The 13,153-nt window shown below is 42.0% G+C and overlaps 1 protein-coding gene across 1 annotated transcript; it reads right to left on the reverse strand.

Moving 5' to 3' along the window:
- Positions 1-16: 16 nt before the first annotated feature.
- LOC134625502 (cell adhesion molecule 3-like) lies at positions 17-3,670 on the reverse strand. Its single transcript, XM_063470728.1, has 5 exons — positions 3,561-3,670; positions 1,464-1,739; positions 1,048-1,365; positions 681-941; positions 17-599 (listed from the first exon to the last, which is right to left on the reverse strand). Exons 1-5 carry the CDS (start codon positions 3,589-3,591, stop codon positions 499-501), a joined length of 987 nt encoding a protein of 328 aa, XP_063326798.1. The 5' UTR covers positions 3,592-3,670; the 3' UTR covers positions 17-498.
- Positions 3,671-13,153: the final 9,483 nt, after the last annotated feature.

Here is a 13,153-nt window from a genome sequence, read left to right on the forward strand (position 1 = left end):
GATTTAATGTGTGCAGACTTGTAAAACTGGATTTCAGATCCAAAATAAATTGAGAAAAGACAACATGTGGCAAGTGAGCAATGCTGCAAAAAGTTACTAATCTTGTTTTCAGGAGATCATACCTGAAAACTAGTGTGCATTAGTGAGGACATACTAATACTGATAATGCACAGTACTAATACTACACCGTGAATCTTTGTGATCTCGACAAATGAAGCCTGTATTTGAAAAGAACAACATTTTTATTGACTAATTATAATGGTGTCAAAAAAGCAAAACACTAAAACATTGAAAGAAAAAAATACAGACATCACAACTGATAAGTACAATCATGTTTCTATAAAAACTAAAAAAGTGTACAAATTGCTAAAACGAAACATGCTATTTGAACGTTACTAGTTCTCATGTTTTTAATAAATTTAAGAATGTAGCTGAGAAACTTTGAGGATTTAAACCTGGCACAGCAAATTTTTTGACTTTAAAAATACATTCTCTCTCTCAGCTTTTAGATTTGTAATAAATCTTTCTCCCAACAAAGATAACAGCAATTACAGCGAGTGGAGCGATTACAATCGCAGCAATGACCCCGGAACCAATACCTAAAAAAGAATCAAAAAAGTTCATAGATGATAAAGTATAACAAGATGGGAAATGTAGTGAATTAACTGATGAGAACTTACCTGGAGGTTTGTTGACTGTGAAGTATTTAGTCACAGTGCCCTGGCTGTTTGAGGCGGTGCAAGTATAGACCCCTGGAAACTCAAATGGTCGAGTCACAATAGGATGATTCACATCTTGATTCTTGTATGTCTCTTGTGCTGCTTGTGGGAATTGCCAGTGGTATGATGGCACAGGGTTTCCTGTAGCATTGCAACTTAAATTGTTTTTACCAGCTGGCAAGTCCAGAGTCTCATTTGAAGCGCTGATAAAGGTTGGTGGGTCTGAGGGCATATTTGAAATCAAATGCACACAGAAAAACTTATAAAAAATTTAAATACAAAGAGAAATATTTTTTTTGATTACATTAAGATCATTTTAAAAACTCACAGAGCACAGTCAGAGTATGCGCCTCTGAGCGCACTGGAGGAGGACTTTGTTCCTCTGGCCACAAGTTCAGCTTTGCTTCACACCAGATCTCAGCTCCATCATCATCTCTATGAGCAGTCAGAGTGAGGACAGATGACTTACTGACGTTAGACAGACTGGACTCATCAAATGTCTGAGAAGACAAGATCTTATTTCCTTTGTGCCAAAGCACAGAGAGATTTCTTGCTGGTGCAACATTAACAATGTCACACTGTATGGCAAACTGTCGGCCTTCCACCACTGCACTTAAATTCTTCAGAGACACACTGTCTGGCATTTCTGAAATAAAAAAAAATAATCAAATGAATTAATTTTACCCAGTTATTAAGTACTAATGACATACTTGAAAAGTGTGAGACAAAGTTAAGGCTACTCACTATAAACAGTGACTGGTAACGCTTTTGTACACTGATAACCATCACGGAGATTCATAAAACAGATTGGACCAATCTCCCACTCTGGCACAGAGTCAATTTTAAAGGGAAGAGAAGAAACACCCTGGGCAAGGTCCACTCCTCCATATGGAGACTCCCATCCCATTCCATCGGTCTGGTTCGATAGTGAGGTGCAGTTAGCTGAAAAGGAGCCTTGATACCTTACCACAACACTAGGAGGGCTTATTTCTAACGGACAGGAAGTGCTCACAGGCTTTCCTAAAATGATACAGGAAAGCTGAAGTTAGGTTAGTATCATCAAATAGTAAAGAAAAATACTATCAAATGTGCATATGCTGATAATGTTTCACTGTGAACCATGGCTAACAGACCTGGAGCAGCAAAATTTACAGTTGGAAAAGCCTTGAGGAGGATACTCAGTGTCCAAAGTGATGAATAAAGCCACAGTAAATTATATAAATAACATTATCGGGGATCACTGTTGCAGACTCTTCAAGATTTGTTTCAGTTTGAGATCTCCCACCCACCCACTAAACTGGGTGAGGTTACCGCTAATAATTGAATAATTGAATTTACTTTAGTTTCAATGGGCACTCTCTATAGAAAATCTCTGACAAATACTAACAAGAGTAGTAGCTTTACAATTCTTATTCAGGTTGTAGTGGGTTCACTAGATGCTCTTTGGGCTTTGGGAAGGCCACTCTAGAAGCTTAATGAGACATTTTCAAACAATTGCCGATTCCAAGATCACCAGTTCAAAAGATTGTACATAAATACAAGTTATTCAGATGTGTCACCATACGAATGAAACTTCTGACCACAACTCTGTGTCACCTTAACATCCTCTATTGCAAAACACCTAGTAACAAGCCCTTTTAACTGAGTTAGAATTTAACAGCGAATTTCTGATAGCTTTGTTGGTACACCTGCTGTCACAAGAGTCAGTTCCGGCTATACAGAGCTGTCTGAGTTGAAAAGAAGTCTTTGAGTGCACAGTGTCTTCCAGAGCTGGACTGGTGAACTGCCATACCGGGCATTTTCCTGTTGGGACGACGCACTTTTGCGCCGATGGGCCAACTGTATTGCCCAATCAAGTCTCCAACCTAGACATACCCAGAGCTTGCCCTCCAATACTTTTGCTTTGCACTTGCGCAACGTGTAGAGCAGTGTTTAGTGTGGAAACAGTGGCGAAAATGTGGAGCTCAAAAGCTGAGAGAGAGAAAAAATAGATGCAGGAAAATGTGTCAGATTAACCGACAAATTAGCTGCACAGTGAACAGTAGTACCAGAAACACCTAGTAACAAGCCCTTGTAGTGACAGGACGGCTACCTTCGCAAGTGAGGGCTCACTTGACCGCATGAGATACAGGAAGGTGTAATTAACGTAAGGAAATAAGTGGATTCAAGGATTAAAATCAGGATTCAAGTAAAATGAACGGATACTTTAACCACTAGTCACTCCAAATACCTAAACTGTGATTTTTAATTGCCACATGCTGCTAGCCCAATAACAACTGCGCCAACCTGATCAAAAAGGAAGAAAAAAACCTTCAATATTAATAATTTAAAAAGTGAATATATTCATAATATATCTGTACATGATATTTTCTATCTATGTGTGTAGTGCCGACCTCTCCACCGCAGTCGTAACGGAAACCCGTGCGCAGACTGACACATGCGGGACTATAAATTCGGGTTTGGAGACGACTGTCAGGTCGTCCAGATTCTCAGCCCGCAATTCTTTTTTTTCCTAAGTCACTGTGAATTACCATCTTTAAGTGTTTAGGAAAAGGACATAGGAGGTAGACTACTTTTCGAAAACAGGCCTACATACAGGCTCACAGCTGCTGACACGTGTGCGCAATGTAAATTTAAAAGTTTGTTGTTTGTGGGACTCATCATGCATATATACCAAAAAATAAACGGAACAATTCCAACGGGACCTTTGTACTTTGAGTGCTCTTACCCTAAAAACGGAGTTGATGTAAAACAAACAACGCGCTACATCCGTGGGTTCCGTTCTGAAACTAATTTGGTAACTTTAAAAAAGTAAAGAGCGCAAAGAAAAAATACACTTACCTATGCACGCAATAAAGATGAAGAAAAACATAGTGTTTTCACCAAGCGTACAAAACCCTCAGAAGGAAACTAAAAACGAAGCAGATCCACCTAAACAGCTTTTTCTAAATGTGCGCACACTCGTGTGGGGCTTCCTTTCGTCAGGCGCAGAAAGGAGGGAAATGCAGAGTTGCTTAGAAGAAGTGAACAAATGCCTCACTTTCTGGTTTGCGCAAGCAAAATTTTAAGTGTTCTACAGAAGGTTGTGGTGCACACGTTATATTACACGCAAAAGAAACGTCTTGCATTTGCTGTGATTTTGCAAAATAATTCCGCCAGAGAATCTACATGAGTGAAATCATAAATCATACTTAGAATCAGAAAGTGTTTGAACTGCGAGTCAAATTCATTGATTTCTCTTTGTGTTCGGTGAAAACTAAAGAAATAGTTGGGTTTAAGCAGTGCGTGCGTGCGTGCGGGGCGGGGTTGGATTCTGTTATTTCCATTTCATCCTGTATCCTTATACCCTCAGTCGAATAACCCTGTGTTACAATAAACCCTCGTCATTTCACATAGCGTCAATATTAAACATGATATATTTAAAACCCAGCGTCAAAACATGTTGTCAACCAAATAAATAAATCAATAAATAAACAGGATGCTACAGTCTGATGTAGTAACATCTTTAACATGTCGAATCCTCTTTCGTAATCACTTCTGCAAAGATCCAGGTGATGAAATGGACAACAGGCTGTTGGACTTTTGCAAATGTGCAGCAAAGATAGTTCAGACGAGGGAAAACGGGGCTGCTTTGACGGCAGTATGTACCAGTGACGCAGGACATATGACTGAAACAACACAACTGAACTCTTCTGGGTGTAAGACCGGAAGAAGCTAAGATTAAATCTGATTAAGGGTTGCATTTATAAATACATTTACACAGACAATGTTAGTCCTAAACAACTACCGTACTGTAAATACTTAAAAAAAAAAAAGCTGATGAAATAATGCATTTTTTTTCTTTCTTTCGGTTTTTTGGGGGCAGTTATGAAGCATGACTGGACTAACCAGCCACTGAGCATGCATTCATGCAAACTTCCCCTTAGACTGGTACTCGTGAGGCAGGTTGTCCTTGGAGGTCTGGAAAAATTCAGATCTCCCCCTAAATATTACGAATCGTATATAAACATATCGTATATGTTTATATACGTTTATATAAACAACAGTTCAGTTTGTTGTTTATGCGCAGTTCATGTTAATTTCAAAAATTGCAATCTTCCTTCTTTTTTTCAGTTCTGCATCCGGTGTGGTTGCTTATCTTGGGGTCACTGTTGTTCTTGGGGTTGAATTTGTTGCATTAAACTTTATATGTAAAAAAACAAAACAAAACAAAAAAAACTACTTTGTTTTCTTATGGAGACTCCCTGTGCTTTATATAAATCAAATGAATAGGGTTTGTTGTTTAAAAATAGAAAGGTCTTATGGTCAGAGGTTTTTCATGTTAATCATTTGTACCTCAAATGATTCGTAATCAATCGTAACAACTACTCTGCAACCAGACCTCGCCCTTTGGTCTAACTCCCAAAAACTTGTTTACATCATTGAGCTGACGGTACCTTGGGAGGATGCAATTGAGGAAGAATTTGAGCGTAAGAAGCTGCAGTATGCCAACTTGCCAGCTGAGGCAGAGGACAGAGGCTGGAAGATCAAGGTGCACCCAGTAGAAGTGGGGTGCAGAGGCTTTGTTGCCAGTACAATAGCAAAACTGCTTAGGGAGATTGGAATCAGAGGACAGGCCCAACGGCAGAATTGAGAATTAGCATTGAGAATTAGCTGCTGAGAGGACCAGTCACTGGCTGTGGCTAAAGAGTGACGTCAGCCCTCTTTGGCTGTGGCTAAAGAGTGATGTCATCATCACTTGAGTGATGACATCACTTGAGCAGCTAAGGCAGTCAGCTTTTTTTTATTTTATTTTTTATTTTTTACGTTTGGTTCTTTAGCCATCAGAATTATTGTCTGAAGGCAAAGAGAGAAGCCCAACGAAATTACTTTACCAAGTGGACCATCCCTGCCTTGCCGTATTGGTCCATTTGATTGACATTTGTTGTTATTATTTATTTATTTTATTTTATTTTCAGTTGTTACAGACGCGACAGACGTGACCGGGGAGAGGGAGGGAAACAAAGACAGCGGGGAAGATTAATAGTGATGAAGGGCAAAGAAAAGGGAAAAGAAAGGGGGGGGGGGTCACCTATTGAGAGAAAAAAAAGAGAAAACAAGCAAACAAAAACAGCAATATAATAAACACAACACCATCGCGACGCTCTATGTGTATATAGCAGTAAATATTAAATATTGAATATTATTATGCAGCACGTAAGATTTACAGTCACGTGCTCGTGAGCTCCGCCGGCAGCCAGCTGTGCCAGAGTGACCGAGCCCCAGGCCGAGAGGCTGAGGGCACCCAATCCCCGAAGGGGCCCGAGCGAGCCCCAGGCTCCAGGCCCCAACAAGCAGCCACCAGGAGTGAGCCGGTGGGTACCTGGACGCCCATCCCCGGACACAAAGAACCACCAATGCACCAATGTCTGAGGGCGTCTGCCACTGGCAGGGGGAGTGGTGGGGGGAGATAGGCCTCCATACCTTGGAGGACCTGAGATGTCCCTAGAGAGGTGGCGTCTGATACCCGACCTGACATATAGACACAAACAAACAGGCACACACAGATACAAACATCTATTCCCACCCTCATGCTCTCAAATGCAATTACTCAGCACTCACCCAACAAGGAGACAGACATAAATAGACACTACACACAATCACAATCCCCAAGTGAACTCTATACCCCAGGTCTAGGTACCCTTGCCCCTGGAGGGAGAAACTGCACCCAGATCCGGGTAGTGTTACCCTCTTCCCTGGGGTGGAGAGAAGCAGACCGCCCCGACTTCGCAGCAGCAGGGAGGCCCCACATTCCAGACCCCAATCGGATGGCCAACTCCTCCTCCCAGCCCTCCTGCCCCAACAGGCAACAGGGGGTGTGTGAAGACTCCAAACCTCCCTCCGCCCGCTCATATGTAGTGTTGATGCATGTGTGTTCTAAGGTGCATTTAAAACCCAGGAGGGCATGGAGCTACCTGCCAGAGAGCAGCAGGTAAGCGCATGGCCCCTCCTGATAGCCCTCAATGTCTACGTGTATTTAAAATTGAGAGGTGGGCAACGACGTCAGGGGTGAGGTTGTATACCCTGATGGTCATCTGGATGACGTGTAGCGTGCCCACCCCCAAGGTCCTATATGTATGTGTTATGAGAGTGTGAGTAATGTGAATGTCTAAGTTGTGGGATAAAATTGAGGCACAGGCAACCAGAAGGGGACAGAGGGGGGGCTCCCCTGCACCCTGGTGACACACCCCTACCCCAAGGCCCTGCATGTGTGGGTGATTGTGGTGGAGTGGGAAGAGGGAGGCAGCTGGAGATGGGGAGGGAAGGAAGGGAGGGGCAAGTGCCCCCTCCCTGGGGCCAGCTCCCCTGCTGACCCCAGTAGGCACCCCCACACTCTGCAACCCACCAGGGCAAGGGGGCCCAGGCCCATCCGGACCAGGGCCCAGTTCAGCAGCGCCGCCCGGCCCCACAGAGCCCGGGACAGCCCACCCGACCCCACCACAGAGAAAACTACACCCACCCCGTCATCCACTCATCTTCCAGACTACACAAGACAATTGACACCCAGGCTGAGTTCTTCCTCCACCTCTCCTATATCTCCCCCACCTGCAGAGTGAGTTCCTGGAGAGAGGAGACCTCCTGCAAGATGTAACAGCCTCCCCCACCAGTTGAAGAGCCCCCCAGGTGGCTCGATGCACTGGCGGCACCCTGCACCAGGGCTGAGCCCCCATACACCCACCCGCCCACAACCCCGGTGACACACCAACCAGGACCCGAGCCCCCAAGGCCCAGCCAGGGCCCCAGCCCGGAGATGGAGCACCCCCAGAACCCCACGCCCGCCCTGGACCCACCCAGAGGCAGCCAGGCTACCAGGTCAGTAACCCACATCTGTCAGCACAGACCCTCCCCTAGCCCCGCTGCACGCAGCCACGAGGAAACCATCACCTAAGAGCCAACAGAGCCCTTAATAGGCCATGACTGCAACCCCGGGTTGAGCCCCCCAAGGAAGACGCTCCTGGGGAATCCCCCCGACGCCCCAAGCCTGTCCCTACCCCCACACCAATCACAGCAGCAAAGGTGTTAAAATAAATCCGCTTCCCATTTTGCAATAGGAAGTGATATTGATTCATCTGTTTTAGAAAGCATTCTGTATATTTTGGAAAGTAATTCTGGGGTTTTAAGAGTAAGAAATTCTACCACACTTGATGGTGTTTGTAGTTCAACTTGACTGGGTTTAAATTTCTTTTTTACTATGGATTTAATTTGTTGATATTCTAAAAATCTTTTCTTGTTGATCCCATATTGTGTAACTAGTCTGTCAAATGGAATAAATTCTGTTCCTTCTAATATATGTTCTAAGTATTTGATTCCTTTACCACTCCAATCTGGAAAGTTTATCATATTATTGTTTTGTAATACGACAGGGTTGTTCCAGATAGGTGTAGGTTTGTATGGGATTAATGAAGACTCCGTCAATTTTAGAAACTCCCACCATGCTGTCAGAGAAGAGCTGATGTTGATGCTTTTGAAGCATTCATGTCGTTAGATGTTTGAGCTGATAAATGGTAGGTCTGAAATCTGAGAGGGCCAGTCACTGGCTGTGGCTAAAGAGTGATATCAGCCCTCTTTGGCTGTGGCTAAAGAGGCCTGACATCACTTGAGCAGCTAAGGCAGTCAGCTAACCACAAGACACATGCTCAGGATTGATCAACCCGTGGTGGGCCTGCCTCAGGAGAGGGCATCAAAAGGGTAGAAAACCTAACACTAGAAACTTTGCTGTTTGACTGATACACCTGTCTCAGGGTCTCCTGGGGGCCGTGCAGTTAACCTCATGGTAGTGAAACCTAAAGGAGGAATGGAAGAGAAAAAAAGAGAAGGAAAAATGTTCCACTCTTCTCCCCTCTGCTCTTCTTCCTTTTTCTGGGAGGCAGTGGGGAGGTACTGGGAGGTGTGGGATGCCAGATTAGACGCCCTCCTTGCAGCTCCAATGTCCACTACTGACTATGTGTCCCAAATTTAATATGATAATCTAGATCAGATCTCTAATCCCTAAACGTAACCAAGGAAGGTAAAAAAAAATAGCAGATTAGCTTGGGATAAAACACTGAAACACCCTGTGAAGTTGGGGCACACAAAAATGTGTCCAGCTGGTAAAGTTTCTGGGCTGCCTTTCCTCATAACAGGCATCTCTTAAGACTTTCTCCATTTTAAGTAAGTAAGTAAGTAAGTAAAATTTTATTTATATAGCACATTTCTAGATAAAAGATCACAAAGTGCTTCACAAGGTATAAAACAAAAACAGTCCAAAGTTAACAAAATGCAATTCTAAAAAGATGCGTTTTTAGCTGTTTTTTAAAACGTAATCAATGAGTCTACAGATCTTAAGTTCTGAGGAAGAGAGTTCCACAGTCTGGCGGCCACAGTGGCAAAAGCTCTATCACCCTTGGTTTTCAGCCTAGTATGCTGAATAACAAGTAGGCCCTGATCACAAGACCTCAGGGACCTACTTAACCTCTTAAGCCCCAAGGGGGTTTCTGAGCTTCCTGCTCGAAAATGCAATGCCTAAATTAAATTGATTATTTCTCTGCAATTACAAACTCTGTCCTTACAATCTTGGTATCAAAATGAAGCTAACACTTGGGACATTTAATCAGAGGTGTAAATATTAAAGCAGATATTACTCTGTCAAAGTTACTGAGACTGGAACACAGAAAAAGTAAGTAGATTTTATTCTCGCCTAATTTTTTTTTGTAATTTTTAGCATATAACCCTTTTAAAAATATGCCTCAGATCATATTTGGTTCCAGAAATCCAGTAACCAACATATAAGCATAATCTGTGCAAAGATTTGTGTTTCTAAAGTAAAACAGTGAAAAACTACAGCCCTGTCAATACATGAATATCCAGACGTTGTACAAAAATGTCCAATTTTGGCACACAATTGGACACCATGCCAGTTAATTTTTTTAGGTATTAAAGAGCAGAAATTAATAAATTTTATTAACAGGCCTAAAAATGCTTTTTTTAAAAATATATTTTTGAAGAATTAACCACACATTTACATGGTAATGGCCCTTTTCTGCCGTGCGCATAGAGCGCTTCATTGGCCTCTGGCCCTTTAAACTCTGAGGGGCTGTAACTTTGGTTTCTTTTGGTCAATTTGCATGATTGACACCTCTTTTTAATCGTTTTAGCCAATAGATTCAAAGTAACGATGCCACGTTCACGTCACTTCAACCAATCAGACGTTGTAATGCCAAAACCCACGTGTGTCCAAATTTACTGCATGTGACGTCTGTCCAGTCACGTGTCTGTAGGTGGGTCTAAAATGGAGGTTGTTGACGGAAGATGGCTCTGATGCACCTAGGTAGGCATGGTAAATAACAGCAATCACGTGGTTACCGGCTACCGGCGAAAATAACGGAGGAAATCGGGACGGTAAGCCAATTTCTGTGTTAGCGCATTTGCGCCGCTGTGTGTTTTTGTGGTCTTCTTTTGCGGCTAATTCAGTGAATTCTGGTCTGATCGTGGTGAAACTTGGTGTGTGGAGTCAGTGATAGCTCTGGGAGCTAACCAGCCTATTTTTAACCGCTTACATGAAGTCTGAAGAATTTCTGGTTCGGTTTTGTGTGTTTAGCGGACTTCTGCGCATTTACGTAACTGCTCGTTTAATCGCGGCTTGTTTTCGGTGTGTTTGGTGGTTGTAGAAATGGTTTATATGACATTTTAGCTGAGATTCTGGGGTTTCTGTGGATACCACACATGTCTGGATTTATATTTCTCAACCGGCGTTATAACCGATTAAACGTGATCTCCTCCTTTTTGCCCCCAATGCCGGGGGCGTGGGGCTTAAGAGGTTAAGCAATGTACTATCAGGGATTGTAACAATTAGTCCTTTTACTGAATGGAAAAAAAAGGTATTTCTGTCAAGGTCACATTCAGTTTCATCCACATGTCTGGAGGGTTACCCAGAGAAATCATGAATTCAGTCCACAGTAGAGATCAGTTTATGAATGAGATTTCCAAAAAGGTTTCCAAAATCCATCACTGCTCCTCTCCTGGGTGGGTTCCCTGAAGCAACACGAAATCCAAAACCAAGTTTCCAGTTAACGTAAATCATGGGACTGATTCCAGAATAATCCACAGACTCTACTCTCCAACAAGACTTTCCACCAATATAGGCTTTGCTGGTGGACATGAAACATGATTCCTCACACATAGCCAGCTGACTCCCCATGAATCTTGACCAGGAGGAAAAGGCAAACTGAGTAAGGCAGAGAATCAAGCAAGACCATGATCTCAAACACAACAAATGCAGCCAAAAGAGTCCTACCAACAACATAATGCAGTGATTTAGAAAGTGTGGGCTCGGCCCCCTGGTGGGCCATCAAGGCACTGCAGATAGGCCGACGTGATACAAATTCATTCTGATGAACAGTGACATATATTTATATACAAAAATGAATCAAAACTGGTAGTAGGGGTGGTTTAGTTTGTGATATTAGTCATTAATCTGACCTACATTTACTGCTCTTGCATTAATAATATTAATGTAAGACTGGGTACCATTAGAAATTTATAGCTAGCAGCCTGTGAGATTTATGTTTTTTGCAAACATTTTTTTAAGGAAATGCATCACTTTATGTTGTATTTTGATTAGATTGAGGATTTTCTGGTTTTAGTGATGCAGCACTCTTGACTCTTGGAAATGGCTGGTATACAGCAATGACATGGCAGTGAATGACAAGACAAGTTAGTGTGTGTGAGTGTAATAGGAGCATCAGCTGGAGTTTAGGTGGTCACTCCATTCTGAGAGGGAGTAACCAACAGTCACACAACCACACACACACACAGGCCTGGTGAAATATCAGTAAAGATCGAAAAAGGACTCCGATATATTTCACAGCAAATGGGCATTCATGTAAGATTGTGAGTGTGAAGATTTCTACATTAGGATTTCATGGGACCTAAAACTAAAATCTGTGTTTTCATGAGTGGGTTTTTAGCTTTTCCCATTCCATTTCCTTCATGAATAGGAGAGTGATCATGATTTGGAGGCTCTTAAAGGCTTTTTGAAGACAGTAGCAGGGTGCTTAGTTCACCCACTTCTTCATAAGCTCTTCAGCATTACTATTGGTTGATATTATTATGTCATTAAAGCCACAGAAGGTGTTTTATTTGTATAGGAGTATTTGACACCTTCCTGTAATATAAGATGTTAAAACCAATATACCACACATCCCTAGATTTAAGATAATCGTTTCTGCCCATGCTTAGAGTCTTTTAAACAGACTCTCGGTGGTCTCACAGTACATGAATTTATTTTAAGCAGGAAACTGTAACAGACTTGTTTTTTAAATATCTGATTAAATATCTTTAAATTCTCTCCTCAACCTTCCTTTTTTACATTCAGTGTTCTTAATGAGAAACACTTACAATAGTTTCTTTTCAAGAACATTTTATTGATACGTTAGACAAATGCAATTAACTGATATGTCGTAGTACATTTGTTGCAGTAATTATGGAGCATTCGAATGCCATGTTAATCCATATGGAAACAAATGAAAACAATTTGTAGATACAAAAAACTAATTGAAAATGTTGTTGTTGTTTAGGACAGAAATCTGGATGAATGGAGCTTTAAAGAAAGTTGATAGCTGAGCTGGTACTGGTACCTGGAAACTCAGATGATGGAGTCAAAATGGGATGATTCACATCTTGATTCTTGTACGTCTCTTGTGCTGCTTGCAAAAACTGCCAGACATATGATGGCACAGTTTTTCCTGTAGCATTGCAATTTAAGGTCATTTTTTCACCAGCCGGAAGTTCAAGGGTCTCATTTGAAGTATTGGTGAAGGTTGGTGGGTCTGAGGACATGTGAAATCAAAATCCACACAAAGAAAAAATATGAAAATACAGTACAAAAAGTTGTAATTGTTAAATTAAAATCATATTAAAAACTCACAGATTACAGTCACATTATGTGCCTCTGAACACACTGGAGGAGGACCTTGTTCCTCTGGCCAAAGGTTTGGCTTTGGCTCAGTCAGATGAGGACAGACGACTTACTGACGGGAGACGGACTGGACTCATCAAATGTCTCAAATTTTATAATAGTATTTCATTTGAGCCAAAGCACAGAGAGATTTCCTGCTGGTGCAACATTCACAATGTCACACTTTATGGCAAACTGCTGGCCTTCTTCCACTGCACTTAAATTCTGACTCAGCAACACACTGTCTGGCATTTCTGAAAAAGAAAATTATGTAAAAAAAAAAAAAAAGAATAAAATGACTCAATATTACTCAGTGACTAGATAATAAAAATGACCTTAGAAATGTTAGACTAAGTTAAGGCTACTTACTATAAACAATGACTGGTAAAACTTTTACACACTGATCACCATCATGGAGATTTACATAACACACTGGCTCTATCTCCCACTCTGGCACAGA

The sequence above is a fragment of the Pelmatolapia mariae genome, linkage group LG4 (genome assembly GCF_036321145.2).
Source record: "Pelmatolapia mariae isolate MD_Pm_ZW linkage group LG4, Pm_UMD_F_2, whole genome shotgun sequence".
Classification (NCBI taxonomy): domain Eukaryota; kingdom Metazoa; phylum Chordata; class Actinopteri; order Cichliformes; family Cichlidae; genus Pelmatolapia; species Pelmatolapia mariae.